Genomic DNA, 12,539 nt, shown 5'->3' on the forward strand with positions numbered 1-12,539 from the left:
TTAGCCCCATCTGCTGGAATATTTATGAAATACTTATGTTTGTTGACTGGATATTTCAAATTGGCTATGCTGTGTGCTATTCTTTACTGATGAAGAAAGGTAGAAGTGGAATTTAACTTAAATTTTGTATCCTGAGTGAAGCAAAAATTCTAAGATAATAAGTTTAGAATTAAATATAAACCTTTAGCCAATACCATTCCTTATGTTATTTAATTAGACATTAAGAAAAAGTAATAACTAAAATTTTAAGTTTTGTTTTGAAAGAAGAAAGGGAAAAATTGTTGAGCAGACAACAGTAGCTATCACAGAACACTCCAGAAATTCCTTTTTAGCTACACTACTATAACGTGATGGTGGTATTCAGAGTCAGGGTTGGTAGTTGATCTACTCAGGGATTTGCCTGTTCCAGTGTGAGTAAGTGGCTTAAAGATAGGCCCACAAAACCATTGATTAGGAGAGGGGAGTTCCCTAAGGGAAGAGATGCTGAGCAGATGAAAATAACATGGCCTGCAACAAGAAAGATAGAAGGAATATTTAAAATGCATGGCAGGATATCACTGAATGACAGAGATGAATATTCAGAGACAGGGTAGAGCAACATGTCTCTCCATCTTCTGAAAAGAATGGTGCAGATTTTGAGCTTGATTTTAAACATTTAGTCACTGGGTTTTTGGGAATTTAAAATTTTATTGGATGTTATTTATACCATGAGCAGTTTGGAATTCTTTTGGGCAGAGATTGGGGGTACTGTTAACTTCAGGCTCTAGCAAGCCTTGGTATTCTTTAGCGTTAGATCAGGACCCCTATTAGCTGATAATTGCTATGAACTGTATGGGCTAGGCTTTGTCAAATTTTAATTATTTTTACTTGAAATCCCTTTGTGATGCTTATGCCAGTTCCCACATGTACCATGGAGCCTTCTGTAAACACATTCCAGGCGGAGTTCTCACACTCATTGTTTCTCTGTTCATTTGACACATAGCAAATGCTCTCCTAGCATGTACAGCTTCCATTTTACATGCTGGTTCTGTTTTTCAGGCTTCAGAGCCAACTTCTTTAAGTCAAGGACTATTTTTTACCTCCCTGTCTACCTTAAGAGTACACTCAATCAGTGGTTTAGCTGCTTGATCAGTGAAGGACTAGTGACTTTAGGATTTTTGGAAAAGAAGCCTTAGAGTTTTTAGTGTTCACTGGAACACTAAATGGGAAATCGAAATTTCATTCATATCAGAAAGACTTCTGAACTGGGTTTATTTGTAAGGAATAAACTTTCTCTTTCAGGAAGCTTGAGAAACTCCTTAAATGAGGTCTTCATTTTAAAATTTTCATCTATTTTTTTTTTCTTTGAATGCTTCCTATAGCTGAGCCTAGCCAGCAGGGATCTTTCCTAGATTATATCTTCTGCCTCCTTTCCAAAGGAGCTGTATCTCCAGAATAAGAAAGATGAACTTCTTCCAGATGGTGGGATCTTAGAGTTCCTTTTCCTCCCTGCTGATTCTTTGCAGTTGCCACTGAAAGTGGCAAGATTCCTGCCATTTTCCATTACCCACCTGTTGCCATATCTACCCCAGAATGAAACCTAATAGGTCAAAAAGGTTGCCCTTTTCACCGGCTTTGGCTTTGCAAAATATTTGGGCTTTAGAACAGTCAGTACCTATGGCAGCGTTAACTAGCAACACTACTTCTACCACATAGATGGGAAGTTAAGAGGCTGGGCTAGTGGCCTTGTCAGAAATAGAGCCCCAGGTGTCCGGTAGACTTTCTTCTTTTGGTTCACTTTGATCAGGTTAGCAGCTGTGAAATACAGTTGTTTTCTTTTTTTTTTTCTCCCCAAGACAAAAACATTTCTGTTTATTGAAGATTTCAGCATGTTAAGGGACATCATAGGTCCTGTAAGACATATGTGTATATGTAATATAGCATTTAACTACATCTCTTTTTAAATTGTTTGTTTTCATGTCTCCCCATATCTCCTAATTTTATATATATATATGTAAACATAAATATAAATACACACATATACAAATACATATATAAATACACACATATATAAACATATATGTGCGTTTATATATATATATTATATATATATATATGTATATGTATATATCTCCTGAGTGTGTTTGATATGATCCCTTCTTATTTGATACTCCTTAATACCACTTAGCCAGTAATACTTACAGATTATTTCTAAAGGTTTTGGAATTGCTTCAGTTTTATTAAATATTTTAGACTAAAATGTTTTCCATAGGCAGGAGAGTTAAGAGATTTGTCTAGTGTTCTTTCTCTTTTACCTGATCTTACTGAAGGGCATAACAAGCTATCTTTTTATAGTATATTGCTTTCTACTGTGCTTATGCTAACTGTTGTTTCTGTTGAAATTTGCTAAAAACAAAAAAGACATAATAATTTGGGGAAATTGTTTTTATAAGTCTGTAGAAGAGAAGCTTTCTCTAGCACAGGAGGACTTGATTTCAAACAGAAATCAAATTGGAAACCAAAATAAATTGATTCAAGAATTGAAAACTGCCAAGGCTACGTTGGAGCAGGAGTCCGCAAAGAAAGAACAGCAATTGAAGGAGCAGTGTAAAACACTACAGGATATTCAAAAAGAGAAGGTATTTCATTTTCTGACTAAATCTAGAATCTGAGAGTTACAATGGCTTTAGAAATCATGTAGTCAGACCTCTTACCCCATATAGGCATCACCTTTATCTTCAACAGCTCTCCTTAGATGGGCTTCTAGTTTCTGATACAATACTTGTGGTAATTGGAATTTTGATGCTATGAAGTACTTCTTAATAGCTCCCTTGTCATTTCTACTCATTTTCTTACTGCTCTTTTTAGTTTTACAAACAAATCTTTTTTACACCATAGACCCCTGGTTATTTAAAACAGGTTTTATAGCTCCATAACTACCTCATATAACACTTTCTAGAATTCTTATGCTTATAATTCTTAAAATTTAGAGCCAGCTTTTTCTAAGGGAAGTGGGAGTATATTTTACATAAATGATGCTAAATTATAGAGTGGAAAGCCTTCTATTATATGACCAATACCTTTAAAAGTCAGTTAAATGCTATATGAAAGAGAAATTCAGATTCTAGGAAGCGTTTTATTTTTGGCTTCATAGTTGAAATCACATATTTCCATCAGCTGATAGGATATTATTCTGAAGTATACAAGTTCAGAAGTTCATTGGTATATCTTAATTGTGCAATTCCTGAAAGTCTCTTTAATTTAAAAAATTGGGGGATGCTTTTGTTGGGGCAGGGGTTTGAAGCTGACATGATAGTCATGATTTGTGCCTCAAGTTTAGAAAATTCTGAGACAACTATAGCATATAGGCCTTTAACTGCAAGGGCTAGAGATCAGTCAGACCTTGTTATAGTTTTGACTGTACCTCTAATAGATTACTTAACTTCTCTAAACCTTTGTTCCTTTACTTATCAAATGAGGATTAAAAAGAGCTATTTAGTATAAATATTAAATTAGATAATATGTAATACTACTAGCTAGGTGCCTTAAATAAAGATATTGCTGGTAATAATAGTAATGATAACAGCATTAATGAGAAGAAGAATGGTAGTTTTGGCTAAATTTTATAGTGTTCTTACTTTGGCCAGACACTATTCATTTTATGGTATTAACAGTAACTATTTAATGCTTATAAAGATCTTACTGTTGTTCACATTATATAAATAAGGACACAGAGGCAAGTGAGGGTAAGTAGTTTGCTCAAGTTAACTTAGGTAGAAAGGGGCAGAGACAGTTTTATTACACTGATTTTCAGTTAAGTATTTATTTTAAAATTACTTTTTGATTATTTTTCTACAGTCACTGAAAGAGAAAGAACTAGTAAATGAAAAATCGAAACTGGCAGAGATAGAGGAAATTAAGTGTAGACAGGAAAAAGAAATTGCTAAATTGAGTGAAGAACTCAAGTTCCACAAGCAAGAAAGCATAAAGGTATGTTAAGATAATCATTGTTCTGGGGCGCCTGGGTGGCTCAGTTGGTTAAGCGACTGCCTTCAGCTCAGGTCATGCTCCCGGGGTCCTGGGATCGAGTCCCACATCGGGCTCTCTGCTCTGCGGGGAGCCTGCTTCTCCCTCTGCCACTCCCCCTGCTTGTGTTCCCTCTCTCGCTGTGTCTCTCTCTGTCAAATAAATAAATAAAATCTTAAAAAAAAAAAAAGATAATCATTGTTCTTCCCTCTGTACTGTATTATTGTCATTTAAATTAAAAAATACATATATTATTGAAAACCTACTATGTGCCACATTGTTTTGTCGTTTTGACAAATACTCTTGCTCTCACCCTTGTGTTGCGTAGTATCTGTATACATACGTTGAAACTATGTTCCTTATGTTTTCAAATTACTGAATGAAGCAAAGTAACTCTAAAAATTTAGATTTGTTGAGATGATAAATAATCAAGAGAGCTATTAATTTAGGGGCACCTGGGTGGCTTAGTTGGTTAAGTGTCCTACTCTTGATTTCAGCTCAGGTCTTGATCTCAGGGTTGTGAGTTCAAGCCCTGCGTTGGGCTCCACACCCAGTGTAGAGCCTAATTAAATTTAAAAAAATGTGTGGGGGGGGCACCTGGGTGGCTCAGTTGGTTAAGCATCCCACTCTTGGTCTCAGCTTAGGTCTTGATCTCAGGGTCGTGGGTTCGGACCCCACATTGGGTTCCGTGCTGGGCATGGAGCCTTCTTAAAAAAATAAAAAAGAGAGCTATTGATTTGGAAAATTATGCTTATAGATAGTAAGCTTAAAAATATATGAGAGTTTAAAATTAAGATTTTTAGGGGATTCTGTTTTTTCAATAGTTTTTCTTCCCTAAAATCTTTAATAATCTGTTTTGAACATTTTTCCTGTCATAAGCATAAGTAGGGTGCCAGTTGAAAAAACTAATTGTCTATAATTTGCTTTGTAAAAAGTTACTAATTTTCTTAGAGAAAGGTTAAATTCTCTCTTGAGTGCTCTCACTACCTTTTATGTCTACCAATATACTTACCATTTTGCTTTATAATTATCTTTTTATATCATTATATTCTTATACACCATGACTTCCTTAAAGCAGATAATGTATATAATTCATTTTTATATATATTCTTAAAACCTAACACAGTGTTTGATGCCTAAGCGGTGACCAATGAATGCTTGCTAAGTGAAGAAAGGGAAAATAGGGGGTAGGAAGTTTTTCACATAATTGAATCAAAACACGCATGTAAAGTTATTACTTGAATTTAAATGGTTGTTGAGCAGGAAGTAAATAATCTTGCATCTTTTTAACCAATTGTTTAAAATAGTGAACTTTAAGGAAAAAAAAAAAATCTCCTAAGAGAAGAAGTTAAAACTTATATTGTATATATTGTTATGATAACTTGTCTACATTTCAGCTACATTTGGAAATATTTACCATAAAGGATGATTTATTTTTGGCCTTTTTCAATAGGAGGTAACAAATCTCAAGGATGCGAAACAGCTTTTGATTCAGCAGAAATTAGAGCTTCAAGGGAAAGTAGATTCCTTGAAGGCAACCCTTGAACAGGAGAAGAGAAACCAGCAAATGCTAAAAGAGCAGGTGAAAAAGGAAGAAGATGAGCTGAAGAAAGAATTTACTGAGAAGGAAGCTAAACTGGTCAGTAAGTTAATGGTGGGGAATGTGTTTTGTGATTGATTGTGTATGTCAATCCAATAAGAAAGGATTTTTCTACTTAGAAGTTAGGATTTAAATGCTCTTACCTAGCATTTTAATTTTTGATTGAGAAAAGAGATCTGATTTGTTTAAATAGCTGATATGTACTTGGAAATATTTTAGTCTTGAATTATATTTTGGTTTATATAAGTGAAAATTCAATAAAACATAATTCAAAAAAAACCCAACACTTTTAGTGCCAGAAAAACAAATCCACAACTATGTAGGTTGAGGTAAATGGCGTGAATGCTAATGATGTTAAACTCATTTGTTTTAGTCAAAGTGAACGTTGATAAGGGAGAACGGAAACTTCAGTTTGGAATTTTGATGACCAAAGTCTACTTTTCCTTCCCTAAATTGTACATGCCAAAATGGGAAGCATCTGGCTTTCCTCTGTTGAATTAAATCCAAATAGCCCCACATAACTTGAGTGCTGTATGTTTTAGTTGAAGATTTGCAATTTCACGTTCACACAGTGATTTGAAGGGTTTGTATTTTTTTTGTTTGTTTTTTGTTTTTGTTTTGTTCAGTTTTTGGCAGGTTGATAGAGAAAAAGATGCATGTGGATTTTGAGACGGAAAATGCCAGCTTTGTGTCCAGGACACCTTGCTATCCCTAACTATGTGTTGTTCCCCTGCTCTAGTGAGAAAAGGAAAATCTCACATTGCTTTATGTTAATTGGTGTTATAAGAAGCTTGGTGACCATCATTTCAGCATAGTAGCCTTTGAGCCAGTTCAGATTACACAGATGTTTTTGGAATCATTTTTATTAGTGTAAAATGAAATACATTCTCCTGCCTTCTTTCCCGAAGAAGTAATATTATTTATGTTGCCAATACTTTAAATTCAATAGCTAATTAAATTTATTTTGCATTACTTTTGTAATAGGTTTTTTCCTCACTGTTCTTCCTTTTCTCAGCATTCTGAAATAAAAGAAAAAGAAATAGGAATGAAGAAGCATGAAGAAAATGAAGCTAAACTTACCATGCAGATTACAGCATTAAATGAAAACTTAGGCACTGTAAAGAAGGAGTGGCAGTCCAGTCAGCGGAGAGTCAGTGAGCTCGAGAAACAGACGGATGACTTACGGGGTGAAATTGCAGTATTAGAAGCCACAGTTCAGAATCATCAGGATGAAAGGAGAGCACTACTAGAAAGGTGATTGATGTCTAGTCAAATCAGTTTATTTCTATTCTAAGTGACGAAAAGATATTTTTTTTTAAATAGAAGTCTTGGGGAAAATGTGTGGGTCCTATAGGTATTTATGTAACCATTTAAAAACTAACTCTTAAAATAATCAGATAGTTGAAATTCATGTATTATATTTGAAGTTACTGAAGTAGTTTATTATCTATGTTCTAGAAGGATCTTTATCATTAAAAAAAAAATAATGTCTTTGCAATCTATTCTAGATGTCTTAAAGGAGAAGGTGAAATAGAAAAGCTTCAAACCAAAGTCCTAGAATTGCAGAGAAAGCTGGATAATACCACTGCAGCAGTGCAGGAGCTGGGCAGAGAAAATCAGTCCCTTCAAGTAGGTCATCTGGTAACGTGAGGCTGCTTTTCAGTCCAGAATTAACTTTTAGTGAAAAGCATATTTTCAATCTTTAAAAATATCTCCAATATTTAATAAATACTTTTGAATGGTGACTTTCTGTGTAGCGGTATTGTAGGTGTTATGGGTAGTTATGTAAAAGCGATACAGAATTTGTCTGAGAGACCCCTGGGATTAGTTAGAAAGCCCTGTCATTCATGAATTGTCAGTACTGGGAAAATTCAGAAGCACCAAGGAATAGTTGAGTCACTATTTGTAAAAGAAGTGATCGGCTTGGTGCCCAGAAAGGATTCATCATTAAGGTTGGAATGGATAGGAAATCACTAAAGATTAGAAATGACCAATGTCTTTGAGGACTAAAATTTGATTTATTTATTTTTGTCATTCAGACTTAAGAATGTAGCAACTTTTGACAGTGGAAAATGACCAAAGTATTTCTAATTTTTAAAGTTTTAGCCCATGGTGCTTATAAGTCAAAATTTTATAAAACTTGGGCACCAAATTAGAAATTACGCATCGTTCTTCAAAATGTTGAATATTATAATGCATGGGCACTTGTTTTTTTTTTAAACAGATCAAACACACACAAGCGTTAAATAGGAAATGGGCTGAAGACAATGAAGTACAAAACTGTATGGCCTGTGGGAAAGGCTTTTCAGTAACAGTGAGACGGGTAAATGATTTTGTTCATATTGCTGTGGTTCTGGATTTTATTTCTCAGTATCAATGAATGTTTTAACCATGAACAGAATCTTGCATTTGACAGATTAAAAACATTTTCTATTTATTGAAACTTTACAGCTGTATAGAATCATTAAATTTTATGCAGTCTAGTTTCTGGTCAGCGTATGTGTTTGAGTTTTAGTTTTAAATTTAGTCGTTGCCTTCCTGTTGAGTTGCTCTCTGGAATAATCATTTTCTGAACCAGTGGGCCAGTATTAAACTCATGTTTTAGTCATCATTGGGTTCTTTTTTAAAAAAGTAGAGATTAAAAAAAAATTTATTCTAAATAATACCATGTGATCTTTCAGGTTTATATTCCTATTGACGAAATTATGCCTGAAACACTTGGCAAATAGGAATGGTTTTCACCTGGTAGAATGAGGTGTTTTGTTATCACTTTTTAGATGCCTCTTAAGGTTCTTTTGAGAATTCCATGATAAATTCCATATAAAATGTTTAGCATAGTATCTAGTAAATAGGGATTAACTAAGGGATTAAATTGATGTATTGAAATATTATATTATTAAATAATACACTAATCACTTGAAAGTTAGTATACCTTCACAGTGCAGTCTGCAGTATTCTTCTAGTCTCATAATGCTTTTATTATTGTTTTTATGCTTGAAATTGTTTAATTTTTCTCATTTACAGCATCACTGCAGACAGTGTGGAAATATCTTCTGTGCTGAGTGTTCAGCCAAAAATGCCTTAACTCCTTCTTCCAAGAAGCCTGTTCGTGTCTGTGATGCATGTTTCAATGACTTGCAAGGATAATGGGTTACCACAACGTTGGAGTAGTATTACACTAACATTAGATTTTTAATAAATGCACTTAATAGAGGTCTTGGACTACTATTTGATTTGGACAGTGGTTGCAATATTAGACCAAATTAGAATTCATATATTTTGGAATGTTATCAATATCAAGTAAAACTCTTCTATTTTTGTGAGACTTGGGCTCATCTTTCATTACTTTTTTCCATTTAACCCCTGGAACAGCTTTCATGCCAAGTTTAGAATTAGCCAATGAAATGTAAATAAACTTTGGACAGAAAATAGCAATGTATTTTTTTAAATATTATTTCATTGTTCACAAATGACATGAATACACTTCCATAGCTTACTTCTTTCTCCCAAATTTAGTATACAAAAATGTACATGGGTGATATATGTTGCACAGTAGCACATTAATTATATTAAATGCGCTTCGTGAAGTCATGCACAGAACTATAAAACTTTTTTTCCTTATATATAGGTCCATAGCTCAATTGCATTGTTATGTTACAAATTTACTGCTCAAGTGTTCTAAATACAGTTTATGTTGAAATGTGTATTAATCATGAATTTGAACATGGTTTTTGTTTTAACAATATTGATTAAATTCTCTTGGGTAGATTTTATGAAAACCTCTGTAAAATCAGTTTGCTCACTTTATGGTTATCCTGGGGTTGTATTTTAAAGATTAGGGTTAATTTTTCTTTTTCTTTGTCTTTTTCTATCTCATTTTTAAACTCTCACATATTCTCAATTAAGAATTCTATAAAACTTCTCACCCTCACCCCCAGATGGAGGATGAATAATAGAAATTGTATAATGGTTCTAGTCTCAGTTTCTTGCAAGTGGGAAGTTTTCTGAGATTAGCCTTTATATTATACCCTCATATTGTCTCTCCTGCATCTTTGGGAATCTGAGTTTGCTTTTTTAATGGATCTATTTTTTCCCTTTTTTTGACTTAACCTTTCCAAGCATAGCTCAGCTTCACTATTGTTTTATTATTTTGCATCTTAAAGCCAGTAACTGATATCGCTCTAGTCTTATCTGTGAAAATAAATACAAACAGTAAGGAGACATTAAATAGTCTACTTTATATTTTCTTCTTACCTAATAGGGAAACATTTTTGAAAGTTGTGAACTTGACTTAAATTTAAAATAGTTGTGAATTTGGGGTTCCATATCAGCTGGTAAATCTTTTTACTTCGCAAAAATACTGATACGAAATTACTTTGAAGTAACAGCTGGAGAGGAGAATACCGCCAAAAACAAATGTATTTGGGAATCCCAAAGTTATAATCAGAACTGAAAATGGAATGGCTAATTAAGGATAATTAAAAGTTAGTTTATTTGTTTGCTGAACAATGGAATTGAACTTTAATTTATCATGGTCTTATTAATTTGGCAAATTGGAAAACATCTGTAGAGAGGTCATTAATATTGGTTTATTCTTTCTAGAGAAAAAAATATAAGGTTATCCATTTGTGCAGTGTAATCATTTGGTAATAGTAGCAGGGAAGGATGGGACTTAATATTTCATTTGCAATGGTTTATCATACACACTTGCTTTCAGATATCATGCTGAAATAAAGTTATGTTTATGCTTTACCTGTAACATCTATGAACTAAAAGAGATTGTTGTATATTCATTTAATTATTTAAAAAAACCCATTTAAGAAAAATCCTGTTGTCAGTAGCTATTAAGGACCCTGATTGAGTCCCTCGATTTAGATAAACATATATCCTTGAGCTTGTATAAAGAAGAACTACAATGATTCTTTATTAAAAATAATAGTTGGATAATATAAATTGAGCTAAAATTATTTAAGCGTTTTCATATACTCTTCAAATACACTTAATTCTATACTTTAACACATAGAAACTTAGTGTGAAACTTAGAAACTTTCTACGTTGGAAAAATAGATATTCATAGCACCATTTTTTTTTTTCTTTTTTAAAGATCATAAACTTCATGAGGATTCTAGATTCAAATATTTGTTCACTTCATTTCCTAATTGGGTTCCCTGAAGGCCTTTTCCTGTCTTGTCCCCCCACCCACAGATTCCCCCCAAATTGTGGGGAGGACAACAAATAAAATCATATGTGTTTGAGTCATTTTCTAGTTTTCATCTAGCTGATCTCATTTCATAGATCCTGAACAATTTACCGTAGGCTACTATACTAATCATATTAGACATGAAACTTTTTTTTTTTTTGCTTATTAACTCTCACTAATTTAAGGTGTTTTGGAAACAGAAAGGATTTTCTTTTTCTTTTAATTAAAAAGCCATCTTCTGAGTTCTTACTGTCTCTACATTTTAGGTGTTTGCTGGTATTATTTGTCAGTGAATTGTAACTGGCATGTCTGAGCTCTTGGCTCTAATGCAAAGTCTGTTGGCATCACGTGTTAGTAAATTCCAAACCCCAGCACAGAAATGTGAATTCAAGTCTTGCTGGGTTAGTGTACAGTAAACTATACCTACAGATTTTCTTTACTAGGAAGAAGACAAAGCTGCTGGTAAAGAATTAGTTCATTTTGAAGAAAAAAGAGGGAAACAAACACAAAGACCTCAATGCAGTGTACAAATAACATTTTGTTCAACTACCTCTTAATGTGGAATTAGCTAGTTTAATAGTTTCCTCACAGTAATGTTAAATAGTAACTGCCAAATTTGTTAGTTTCCCATCTGTCTTAGAAAGGCTTTAAGATTATTTTATAGTTTTGAGAACTTGGAAGCCACTTTTTTTTTTAACTTTGCATTTGCATAAAAATGTTTAGCTTTTAAGTGGAGAGCAGATTATGATCATATATTTTGATATTCAAGACCTGTTTGACTATAGCAATTTTTTTTTAATGCACTTTGGCTATAAAACCATGGATGATTTGATCCATAAGATTTAAATGTGCCATCAATTTAGTATTCCTAGACATGAACTTGATGAATGGTATTCTGTAATTATAATGTGCCACACATTATCGTGTCTTAATCGCCCTTTGCCTGAATTTTAATGATCAATTTGTTATTGTTGCAGATGTGAATATTGTGCATAAACTTACTAAATTTATGTAAAATTGTATAAAAAAGAATTGGAAATAGGTAAGTTCTTTCTGTGTAGAAGTAATGAATTTATTGTAACATGATGCAGTTATGTATATGACATTCTGTACTTCTTTGAACTGGATCATATATTCATAGTTTCTATAGAAACTTTTGCATGAATATTTTCTCATTTAGGTTTTGGATTCATTATTTGTATTGTGTTTACTACTTGTGATCATGTAGTTGTGCCTTATTTTGTGAGAGAGTTTAGCTCAGTAAATACTGTAATTTCTAAACTCAGTGAGTGGATGGTTATTGATTATAAATGTAACTGATAAATTACACAACAGCATTTAAATTTGTATAAAGAACAATGGAAGGATCCTTATTGAATTGTTGCTTTTGTTTTTTTTTTAATTTGTTAAAGATGATATTAAAAAACCATTTCTTTCTAGTAGATGTATTCTGTGACTGTAAATTATTTTGCCTATTTAAAAAAAGAGTACAAAATAGTAACCATTTTGTATATATTTACAGAATGTTACAACTTTCTACTTGGAGGTAGATGGGGTAAGCTTTGATGTTTAACTTAGAATAGTAATTAAGTTCATAATATCAAGAGAAATTACTAAAGCCATTTTGCTTAAGACATTCCCTTTTCATTCCATTCATTATTGTGGAAAATTAACAACTACAAAGAAATACTAAACAATATTGAAGTAATTCCTTCTTTCATTGTATCTAAGTTT

At 32.9% G+C, this 12,539-nt stretch overlaps 1 protein-coding gene across 2 annotated transcripts in view; it reads left to right on the forward strand.

The window, feature by feature from the left end:
- EEA1 (early endosome antigen 1) overlaps positions 1-10,704 on the forward strand; it is a 127,748-nt gene extending 117,044 nt beyond the window's left edge. For both annotated transcript variants that reach the window (XM_021687326.1, XM_044915358.1), the window contains exons 23-29: positions 2,433-2,618; positions 3,838-3,969; positions 5,459-5,644; positions 6,621-6,859; positions 7,114-7,234; positions 7,830-7,928; positions 8,630-10,704. In XM_021687326.1, coding sequence (XP_021543001.1) covers positions 2,433-2,618; positions 3,838-3,969; positions 5,459-5,644; positions 6,621-6,859; positions 7,114-7,234; positions 7,830-7,928; positions 8,630-8,752 — 1,086 coding nt within the window. In that variant the 3' untranslated portion in view covers positions 8,753-10,704. The remainder of the gene's footprint in view (positions 1-2,432; positions 2,619-3,837; positions 3,970-5,458; positions 5,645-6,620; positions 6,860-7,113; positions 7,235-7,829; positions 7,929-8,629) is intronic.
- Positions 10,705-12,539: the final 1,835 nt, after the last annotated feature.

This window comes from Neomonachus schauinslandi, chromosome 5, assembly GCF_002201575.2.
Source record: "Neomonachus schauinslandi chromosome 5, ASM220157v2, whole genome shotgun sequence".
Lineage (NCBI taxonomy): Eukaryota > Metazoa > Chordata > Mammalia > Carnivora > Phocidae > Neomonachus > Neomonachus schauinslandi.